Here is an 11,475-nt window from a genome sequence, read left to right as displayed (position 1 = left end):
AGATGGATTAGGGGCTTGCTCAATCCACTCTGCACATTGGCTTTGTAATTCTGAGAAAGGAATAAAAAAATCATTTGCACTTTTGGAAGAGGAGGCTAAGAAACACTGGGGGAATAAAACATTAGCATCTAAAAAGAACCGATTGCATTCTCCAAAATAATTTCAAACCCCGATCTGAAAGATTTTAGTTGTGTATAGGTTTTGATACTTTGTAGATCTATAGAACGTAACAGCGCAGAAATAGGCCATTTGGTGCAATTGTTTCTCCCCATATTAACCATCTGGTCTAACTATACCCTCCTAGTCACCACTGCCACAATTCTTTAAATATTCTTCTTTTTCAAGCACGTATCTAATTTTCTTTTCAAAGAAAACATAGACTCTGTTTCAACAATTGTTTGAGACACAAAGTGACCAGCCGCCAAGATTCTTTTTTTGAACCACCCATTTAATTTTGTAATCAACTTAAATTTGTGCCATCGCACTGGAGACAATTGACCATGATGTATTGCACCATGACTCATCATCGTGAAGAACTTAAACTAATAGTTCAATGCTTTTACATTCTTCCTATAATGATGTGCCTAAAACTCAAAAGCTCTAATTGTAGCCACATGAAATTGTACAAGTTCAACATTATACTCTTATTTTTGTATGTTCCTAAAAGATATAAAACTAAGGACTCTGCTAGACATTTAGATTTGGAGTTATGATTCCTGCTGAGATTCAGCGATCAAGTTCAGATGAGCAGAATATTTATCTTGCTCAATACACAAGATCACCCACTTCCATCTCATCCCTTCTAAAGCTGATATCTGATAAATACTAGGGGAAAACTTTATCAGTAGCAGCAACTCTATAATACCCTGGAGCAAATGACAGGTGAAGCTGGTCAGTGAGTCCCAGAGGCTATCAGAAATGCACTCAGTCACCGTCTTCACCCAACATTCATATGTGCCAGAAGTTAATAGATAGCACACTCTAACCAGTGGATACTAAAGGTCAACATCTGCCCTGGCTGAGGTTAGTTAACTCAGCTCAGATCAAGAATCCACCTGGGGCATTGCTCTTCCATTTGCCTGAGTTGCACATTGGCCAGTGAATTTATATGTCAAGTCATTTCAGTACTGGCATGCTTTGTTTTTGTGGATTTTTCCCTGTCCAGGAAGGTCGGTATCAGTAACAACATACAAATGGGGTTAGGCAACAGTGAGGACAGAAATGAACAAACACTGGAGAAATGTGCCAGAGATTTGGCTTATGATGCACTGCCAGTTTTTGCTGGCAATATATCAAATTATCATTGAGAAGCTGCCCCTTAAGAGCAGAAGTAGGTCATTCTGCCTATCAAGTCTGCTCCACAATTCAATGAGATCTTAACTGATTTGATATGATAATCCTCAACTCCATTTTCCCACAACCTTGATTGCCTTACTGATTAAAAATCTGTCTATCTCAGCCTTGGACATACTTAATGACCCAATCACTACAGCCCTCTGCGGTAAAGAATTCCACAGAAACTCTACCCTCAGAAGAAATTCTTCCTCATCTGTCTTAAATGGGAAATCTCTTACTCAGATTATGCCCTCTGGTCCTGGACTCTCCCAAAGGGGAGCAACCTCAGCTTTTACCCTGTCAAGCCACCTGAGAATTCTATACATCTCAATGTGGTCACCCCTCATTTCTTTTAAACTCCAATGACGACAGACCCAACGTATTCAACCTCTCCTGATCAGAAAATCTCTTCATACCCGGGATCAACCTAGTGAACCTTCCCTGGACTGCCTCCAACGCCAGTTTAGCTTTCCTTAGATAAAGGCACCAAAACTGTTCACAGTATTCCAGGTGTGGTCTAACCAGTGCCTTCCCTATTTTTACACTGCATTCCCTTTGAAACACCCTCCACCACTGATGTACAGTGGTAGCATTATGTATCATACATAAGACACACTGCAGTAACTCAAAGGCTCCTTTGACAGCACCTTCCAAACCTACAACCTCTACCACCAATAAAGGACAAAGGCAGCAGATGCATGGGAACACCACCACCACCTTCTAACCCACACACCATCCTGACATGGAACTTCTTTCACCATTCTACAAGTTTGTTCCTCATTTCTAGCAGTATTTAAATAGGAAAACAGTAACTAAAGCTAGTATTGGTACTCCACAGTGAGAGTCTGGAGAATTGATCATGGAAAACAAGGAAATGGCAGAGGTGTTGAACAGGTATTTTGTGTCTGTCTTCCCAGTAGAGGACTTAGAACATTTCCCAAGTGTTCTTGAAAACTAAGAAGTGATAGGGAGTGATGAACTTAATACAAATCACTATCGTCAGGGAAAAGAGTGCAAGGAAAACTAGTAGATTTAAAGGTTGACAAGTCCCCAGGACTGGATGGCCTGCAACCTAGAGTCTTAGAAAGTTACGGAACAGATAGCAGATGCATTGGTTAGAATTTTCCAAAATTCCTTAAATTCTGGAACGTCTCCAGTGGATTGGAAAATAGCTAATGTAACATATTTATTCAAGACCAGGGAGTTGGGTGTGGAGAAGGCAGGAAATTATAGGCCAGTTATCTTAATATCTGTCACAAAGAAAGTGCCAGAATCTATTAATAAAATGATAGCAAGACACTTAGATAATCATGATTTGATCAGGCAGAGTCAACATGGTTTTGTGAAAGAAATTGTGTTTAACTATCATCAGGGAAAAGGGCACAAATCTTTTAACGAAGTAATATTCAAGGTGGATGAAGGGGAACCAATAGATGTAGTGCACTTAGATTTCCTAAAGGCATTTGATAAGGTACCAGGTTAGAAGTTATTACACCTGATAAAAGCACATGGTGTAAGGGATAACAGATTAATTGGCTAACAGGAAGCAGAATGGGTCTTTTTTGATTGATAAGCTGTAACTATCGGAAGTGCCACAGGAATCAATGCTGGATCCTCAACTATTTACAATCCATACCAATGACTGGATGAAGGGATCAAATGTATGGCAGCTAAATTTGCTGATTACACCAAGATAGATATCATAGAATCCCCACAGTACAGAAGGAGGCCATTCGGCCCATCGACCTTGCACTGATAACAATCCCATCCAGGCCCTATCCCACATATACCCTGCTAATCCCCCTGATACTAAGGGGGAATGTAGCATGGCTAATCAACTTAACCCACATACCTTTGGACTGTGGGAGGAACCCCACACAGACATGGGGAGAACATGCAAACTCCACGCAGAGAGTCACCCGAAGCTGGAAGTGAACCTGAGAGTCTGGCGCTGTGAGACAGCAGTGCTAACCACTGTGCCAACCTAAAATTATGCGGTGAAGAGCAGGTAGATAGTCTGCAAAAGGATATTGGCAGGTTAAGTTAGTGGGCAACAATGTGGCAGATGGAAGTATAACGAGGGTAAATATGAACTTCTTTGCTTTGGCAGGAAGAACAGTAAAGCAGTATATGATGTAAATGGAGAAACATTGCAGAACTTGATGGTAGAGGGATCTGGGTGTCCTGGTACTTCAATCACAATGTAACAGGTACAGCAAGTGATCTGGAAATCAAATGCAATATTGATGCTTATTACAAGAAGAATGGAATATAAAAGTAGGGAGGTTTTATTACAGCTGCACAGGGTCCTGGTGAAACCACATCTGGAGTATTGTGCAGTTTTAGTCAAGTAGATATAATTGATTTAGAAGCAGTTGGAGAATGGTCACTAGATTCATTCCTGGGATGAAGGGGTTCGCCTGTACCTATGGAGTTTAGAAGAATGAGAGGTGATTTTATTGAAACATACAAGATCCAGAGGGGACTTGATACAGTCTAGACCTGGAGGATGTTTCCTCTTCTGGGGGGAAAGAGTAAAACTGGGGAACATACTGGCCTCCCTTTTCAGATAGAGATGAGGAGAAACTCTTTCTTCCAAAGGGTTACTGTTGTGTGGAATTCTGTGAAGGCATTGGAGGCTGGGTAATTGAATTTTTTCAAGGCAGAGTTAGTCAGACTTTTGTTAGGCAAGAGTGTCAAGGTTTATGGGGAGCAGGGGGGCAGACAGGAAACTGGAGCTGAGTCCACAACCAGATCAGCCATGAGCTTACTGAATGATGCAGGAGGCTCAAAGGGCCAAATGGCCTATTCCTACTCCTACGGTCCTTCATTTCACTGGATCAAAATCCTGGAAATACCCTCCCAAACAGCCCTGTGGGTGTACCTACACCACATGCACTGCAACTATTCAAAAAGGCAGCTTATCATCACCAAATCAAGGGCAACAAGTGCAGGCCTAGCCAGCAATGCCCACATCACGTGAAATACTACTACTGTTACTGTACTTGGCTAACATTACTGTAAAATCTCATACATTCACTTCCAAAAGTTGTGAATTTTAATTGACTACCTGGTCATTCATGCTCATGTGTTTACTTTATTCCTAATTGCAGCTGCACTTCTTACTCTGCAATGGAAAAGTTAAACTTAATGCTTGGAAAGTTCTGTTCAAGTCTGTGTCCTCGAAGGTTGATACATCTTAAAGTGGTGGAAGGAGCAACACTGGTTACATGCCCATCCAAATGGGCAGACCTGCCAAAACACACTGCTGAATGCAGTGACGCAAGAAATATAAACGGAACAACAAAGGCTTAGCCCTCTAGATAATTAAGTCTCTCATTTGAAATGCAAAGCCAAAACGCAAGAGGTATTTTGTTACCAACACAGAGCAGGAATGAAAACCTGGGAAACTAACCCAAGGCTGCACGTACAGAGATGCAAGCAAACTCTTTTGTTTGATCAGATAGAGGATGTAAGCAGGAAAGCGGCGCAAGGACAGAGTGGGAGGCCAAATGGCAGAGCTGAATACAGCTAATAGTAGGGTAATGATGGGCCAAAAACCATTGAAGAATTTCAATTCTGGTTGTTAGGACATGTTAGGCTAGGGATGCTCAAATTGCCCAAAGAGCTGGGTTCTGCCAAATGCAGAGGTGAATTTTCCAGAGTCAGCTGGACCTAGAGAAACCTCTCAGTAAATCATCACAAACTTTTGTTCTAAGCATCCTTACATCTTGGCTACAAAGAGGGAGGGCAACCAATGCAAGGCAGGAAACAAACTAACAACCAGTGTTTGTGCTAACACAATATTTACATTCAACAGTAAATCCCCAGAAACACCAATACAAGAAAATGAAAAAAAGTTAAATACAGTCTGGTTTCTTACTCTTTGCACATTTTACTTTCTGCACCAGTGAGGAGGGGAGGGGGTGCAGTAAACTAAAAAAAAAACCTGGATTGCAACAGCCATTGATATATTCATGGCTGGGTTGGACTGGGGTGGGCACAGTCAGAAGTCTCACAACACCAGGTTAAAGTCCAACCTGTTGGACTATAACCTGGTATTGAGATCTCTCACTATATTGATAATATTCATAACTGCCAAGTTAATTGTCCAAAGGATTTTCATTTTTATTTTGGTGCTGTGGTTCAAAGATCTGGATTTAGGATCGAAGGCTGCAGCCTGATGACAGGAATAGATTATTGATGCTGCTAAAATAGTACCATATAAAGCGAGCCAGTCGAGTTCCATTGCATTTGTGACTAAATCTCGACTCCCTTCCCTCCTTGTGGTAATGCACCATTTTCAATGCAACGCTCCATGGCTTGCAATTAACTGGCTAATCTTTTTGGCAAACCAAGTAAACTAACTCAAATTAACAAGGAGGACATTGGTCACCTCTGATATTGTTTGTTTCAGTTTAATCACCTTATGATCCATCAAGCCACATACACATAAATGCAGCCTTCTTGAACCGCACAGTCCCCATGGTGTAGGTACACCCACAGTGCTGTTAAAGAGGCGGTTCCAGGATTTTGACCCAAGGAGTGGCAATATATTTCCCAGTGGCATAGTGGTTAACACTGCTGCCTCACAGTGCCAGGGTTCGATTCCCGGCTTGGATCACTATGCAGACTCCATGCAGACAGACATTCTCCCTGTGTCTGCGTGGGTTTCCTTCCACAGTTCGAAAGACGTGCTGGTTAGGTGCATTAGCCACGCTAAATTCTCCCTCGGTGTACCCGAACAGGCGCCAGAGTGTGGCGACTCGGAGATTTTCACAGTAACTTCATTACACTGTTAATGTAAGCCTCCTTGTGACACTAAATAAATAAACTAAAAACTTAAACATACACCTTTGTATGTCTATGCTGGTGACTCGAAAACGAAACCCTGCTGCTTGATTGAACATTCAAGCAGTCCTTGCTGACTAAATAATCCTAAACAATCTTTCAGGTTTTTTGGGCTTGTTCGATATTTCCAAACCGATTGTATGTGTATCCAATCGTGCGACAATTCTGGAGTTAGCAAGATCACGCTATTTCCAATTTTACATCAAGTCTTTGCTTATATTAACATTCCATAGCTGATGAGCTAAATCTCACAAAAAAGTGCCATTAATTCACTGAAGACATCCGACTCGCTGGCTAATAACTGCTCAGTGCGTGTGCGAGGGGCTATCTTAGCAAGTATTTAAGAACTACATTTCAACTTGTTATTGCAACATCTGTATTGTGTGCAAAGAAATATGTCTCACAACAGCCAAGGTAGACCAGACCTGGCAGCAAGAGACTAAGTTGGTGATAGCACCTGATTACGGAGGCAGTTTGCCTCGAGATATTAGGGATTTTGTTCCTATGCTGCCACCATACCTTTCCATCAGCATAAAATATTAAATAAGTGTATAAAAGGGACTTGAAAATAACCGAATGCGCCCAAGCACCAAATCTTGAATTCCCACGTGCAGTGCCAATGGAATGAGGATGACTAAAAGATGTTAAAAGTTTTGTTTTCTTTGCACGTTCTATAACACTTAGGTGAAACATCCAATTCAAAGTGTTTTTTTTTAAATCGAGTGCACATTCATTCTTTGCACTAATTGAGTCTTTGCTCGCTGGGTAGATAGAGCAAGCTTCCGGAATCATGAAATCCCCAAACACTGCACTGAAGCCAGCTTTCGTGCATATGCAGTCAGCGTTTCAGTATAAAGTGGTTATCGAAACTTGGATTGAAACTTTTAAAGATGATTCAGTGTTACGGCACACAGTCAATAGAGCTGACTTCCCTCAGCTCAGCCCTGGTCTCCCCAACTCTCACTTCTATTTAAAGAGTTGCAGGTCACAAGAGAAGTTCAAACAAACTAAACGAACAGCTGCAAAGTGGGTATAAATTGCAGCCAAGATTTTTTAATACAAATCTCTAGACTACGTACGCAGATGCAAAATAATGTTAAGCTCGTTTCCTCAGATAAGAGGTCCGTTTCAAAGCACCGACAAATCCTTAATTGACTTGACGAACCAAATCAGTCATCTGCAACCTGAACTCTCACTGAACCCGCCTGTCGAGAATGCAGAGCAATACCTTTTCTTCTTAAAAGGGAAACACACCTACCTACTATTTTCCATGCAGCAATTATCAAACAGCACACCCTCTGACTTCGCACCGTGGGAGATTGGCCAGTAAAATATAAAACGCCATGTTACACTCCCCCATTCAAGGTTGCTAATTTATCTCACATCCACAGCACTAACCCAGTTAAAAGACTTTGATATGCACCTCCCCAACACTGGGTGGATACAGTAAGTTTCCGGGATCATGAAATCCCCACCCAACACTAAATCCAGTTTTCAAGCACATGCAGTCAGCGTTTCAGTATAAAGTGGTTATCTTAACTTCGTCTGAAACTTTAATGATTATTATAGCACACACTCAATAAAGTATTACACCCCAATTATCGATTAGTAAGCCACATATACCATGCTTACCTTTGGGCATCTTCTGTATAATATTGAAAATTGGGCTCTGCTCAATTAGTTCTCTTGCTCGGAAAAAGTGCATAGCTGGTGGGAAGCTACCAGTTTTCATTCCTTCAGTTATTTCCTTTCTTTTTAGTTTCTCGACTATATAATTAACCCGAAGTTCTTTTTCAGTCGAGAGGAGATTACCGCCTGTAAATTCGAACTGCTCCAGTTTCATCAAAGCATCTCGGTCAGCCAGGGTTGGAAACGTTTGGCAAACGGCAAACAAGCAAAGGATAACGGAAAACACAGCCGTCCCCTTTCTGAAATTCGGTGCGTTCATTTTGGAGAGTTCCGCAGCCGTTTACAATATTCAAAAGTTAGTGAAGATTGCGGAAAACATTACACCCACGTACAGTACAAGCTACCTTCAACTCAACGGTTACACTCACAGTTTCGCTTCTGCAAACAACTCACACTTCCCTTTAACGGGGACAGCTGAGGGAACTCGATCTTATTTATCTCAAAAAATGCACGCACTGAAAAATATCCCATGTCCTTGGCATAAGGGGCGACTTTATAAGTTCGCTCCTCTGCTGATCATTGGGGAGTTGTAACATTTTTTTTTAAAAAGGGGGGTGAGGGAGAAGGATTAAAAGTCTGGAGCGTTCAACATGAAAGTGGGCAGACAAGGCGATGGAAGGTTTGGGGTTTTTGAACGGCCAGGCTGTGCCTGGATGCGGGTAAGGGAGGGGGGGATTCCCTGGGGAAGGTGGGGGGGATTCCCTGGGGAAGGTGGCGTTGGCAGCCCGGGGCAGAAGCCGGGAGGCAGCGGGTTTCAGGCGAACAATCAGTTTGGAACGCGGAGACACAGAATGGAATCCTGTGCGATCCAAAACAATCAGTTTGGAACGCGGAGACACTGGGAATGGAACCCTGTGCGATCCAAAACAATCAGTTTGGAACGCGGAGACACTGGGAATGGAACCCTGTGCGATCCAAAACAATCAGTTTGGAACGCGGAGACACTGGGAATGGAACCCTGTGCGATCCAAAACAATCAGTTTGGAACGCGGAGACACTGGGAATGGAACCCTGTGCGATCCAAAACAATCAGTTTGGAACGCGGAGACACTGGGAATGGAACCCTGTGCGATCCAAAACAATCAGTTTGGAACGCGGAGACACTGGGAATGGGACCCAATGGAACACTCGGGCATACATTACAAGCTGAAAGTAATGGTCAGGCTTTGGGCACCAGGGATTGAGTCAGCCCGGGAGACACAGACTCACTAACAGAGTGATTCAGCTCAGTTAACCAGTCACCCGCCTCCCCCCTGCATTAAGGAGCTGGTCAGTAACCCCCACCCCCGCGGGGTGGGCACAATGTGCAGCCGCTGCCCCCCCCCCCCCCCCCCCCAACCCTCACTCCACTCAGCCCATTGGCTGCTGCCCAGGAGACCGCGGCGTCACATCCTGTGGCAGGCGGCGAGCCCTCTCACTATCCTGTGTGTATATGTGTGTATAGGGGAGGGGTGTTGGAAGGTGGCCGCAGCTCGCACACAGGCGCTGGGGGGGGGAGGCCGGGACTGCCTTTGGCCTCTGCTCCACCGGGTGGCCGTGGTGGGCAGCGTCCGGCGAGTGTCCGCGGCGGCCTGGGCGCTCCGGGCGAGGGGCATGTGGCCGGCGGCGCCGCCACTACTCTGTCCTGCTCTCCCTCCGGCGTGCTGAGGAATTGGAGCGCTCCCCTGTTGTTGGCCCGGGCCATCTGTTCCTCGCTGAGAATGGGGCTGCGAGATTGTTACAGGATTACACACGCACGCCTGCACTGAGAGACACACAGAGACACACACACAGAGGAGCAGTCCCGGCAATGGCACACACTCTGCACATCCCTCACACCGGCCGCCGCTAGGAGACTGCCAAGGAAATAAACACAAGGAAACCCCAAGTTCGAGGAAAACTATCTCATGTGAGAGGAGGGGTCTTTTTTCCCTGATGCCATTTAAAATGTCCGAGGAATGTCCATCTTCGACCGTTTCGGTAGAAGAGATCCGCTCTTGGTGGGAAGTCCCCGCCATCGCACACTTTTGCTCTTTATTCAGGACAGCATTTGGGCTCCCAGACTTCGAAATCGAGGTAATTTTTAATTTTTTTTCCCTTTAATGAGTTCTGAGACTTTTTATTTTGCCCCCCTCCCCTGTGAATGATGGAGTTGCCTTTCTGAGCCCCCCTCTTGTCAATACATAAGAATTCAAAGTTTGTGATCATGGGGATGCAGAATGTCAATCTCGCCTCCCAGCTGCTGGGGCTCTTCTATTGTGGCTTTCGAGAAGCGCTCGATGGCACTCAGTAATGGGTTTGCACTCTTAAAACGTGACTGTTTGTGTGTGTGTCCTTTTGTATTTATTTTTAAAAAGTTGAATAAAAGTTTCCACCTCCTGGATTTGGAGGGGGAGGAGGATGCGTGTTTGTTTAGTGGAGAAGGAGCGTGTCTCTTCCCCCCCCCCCCCCCCATACAAGGTGCTGCTGCTGCTCTTCATGAGCTGCTCTGTGTCCCACATCCATCACAGCCATTGGCATTGTTAGGAGAAAAGGAGAGAGCCACATGCTGCTGACAAAGTTAGCACTTTGCCTCCCCCCCCCCCTCCTCCCCTTTAAACTAGATTTTCTTTTGTCTTGGGAAAGGGGACGGGGAAGCCCAGAAAAGGGATATATATATATATCTCACCCCTCAACTTTTTGCTTTTTAAAAAAAAAAATCTGCATTTCAACAAAACCTAATCAACTTGGGCTGACTCTGCGTTTGGCCAAAGGGCTGGTCTCGGTCGGTGAGGCGTTTCGGACTATTTCCGTCCCATTCGCCACTGTTGGTTATTGTTTAATACACAAATGTCACGGTTTAAACTTGTGATGGGCAATGTTAAATTCGATAGCTGGCGCCCAGGCTGTAAAAGAAAGAGGCGCGTTCGTTAACCTTGTGCCTAACCGGGTGGGTTTCAAATGGCAAAGCATCGTCCGAGAATCCTCCTTGCTTTTGGGGCAAAATTAAACAAAATCATTTATTCACCCCCTCGCTCTTCTCCGATTCCGCATCCTCTTCCCCCCCCCCCCCCCGCTTCATTGCTTAGTATTTTTTTTTGCTTGTTGTTGTCCTTCGGGGAAGCTATTGTTTAAAGCTGTTTGTGTAAGAGGGAGGCGAGATGGAAACGGCTTAATTCACAACGAATGTGTATTTTTAAAAATTATTTGTTTGTGATTGCGGGCAGAAGTTGTTGTTTGTTTGAGATCCGATTGAGGATGGTTTTGTTTCTGTGGAGTTGCAAGCCGGGGATCGAAGTCTCCCTGAGTTGTTGGTGTGTGAGATGTGATTTTTTTTTCTCTCTCTTTACCGTCGAATAAAGATTTGCCGAGAGGCTTCTCAAAGCGAAGCTCTCACTTTGGCAGAATGCAACTTGCAGTAAAATCCAACATTGTGCTCAAGAGGTTCTCAGGATGTGTCCGCCAGCCTTCAGCTGCTGCCACCTTTTGTTTGTGGAGTTTTATTTTGGGGAATAAGTTTGTTTTCCCTTGACTGAAATGCAACAAGTTGTTTGTTACCTTCATCTCCAGCATTACATATTTACAATTGACAACATCCTACATGCCGTGTGTCTTCGCCACTTGTGGAGAAAATGTGTGTGA

General features: G+C 44.2%; 2 protein-coding genes across 3 annotated transcripts in view; one reads left to right on the top strand and one right to left on the bottom strand.

Moving 5' to 3' along the window:
* Positions 1-9,137, bottom strand: part of ada2a (adenosine deaminase 2a) — a 60,971-nt gene extending 51,834 nt beyond the window's left edge. For both annotated transcript variants that reach the window (XM_078219961.1, XM_078219962.1), the window contains exon 1: positions 7,819-9,137. In XM_078219961.1, coding sequence (XP_078076087.1) covers positions 7,819-8,134 — 316 coding nt within the window. In that variant the 5' untranslated portion in view covers positions 8,135-9,137. The remainder of the gene's footprint in view (positions 1-7,818) is intronic.
* Positions 9,138-9,324: 187 nt separating this feature from the next.
* Positions 9,325-11,475, top strand: part of cecr2 (CECR2 histone acetyl-lysine reader) — a 432,956-nt gene continuing 430,805 nt past the window's right edge. The window contains exon 1 of the mRNA XM_078219960.1: positions 9,325-9,930. Coding sequence (XP_078076086.1) covers positions 9,790-9,930 — 141 coding nt within the window. The 5' untranslated portion in view covers positions 9,325-9,789. The remainder of the gene's footprint in view (positions 9,931-11,475) is intronic.

The sequence above is a fragment of the Mustelus asterias genome, chromosome 9, assembly GCF_964213995.1.
Source record: "Mustelus asterias chromosome 9, sMusAst1.hap1.1, whole genome shotgun sequence".
NCBI classification, from domain to species: Eukaryota; Metazoa; Chordata; class Chondrichthyes; order Carcharhiniformes; family Triakidae; genus Mustelus; species Mustelus asterias.
This window is presented reverse-complemented; position numbering and strand designations above follow the sequence as displayed.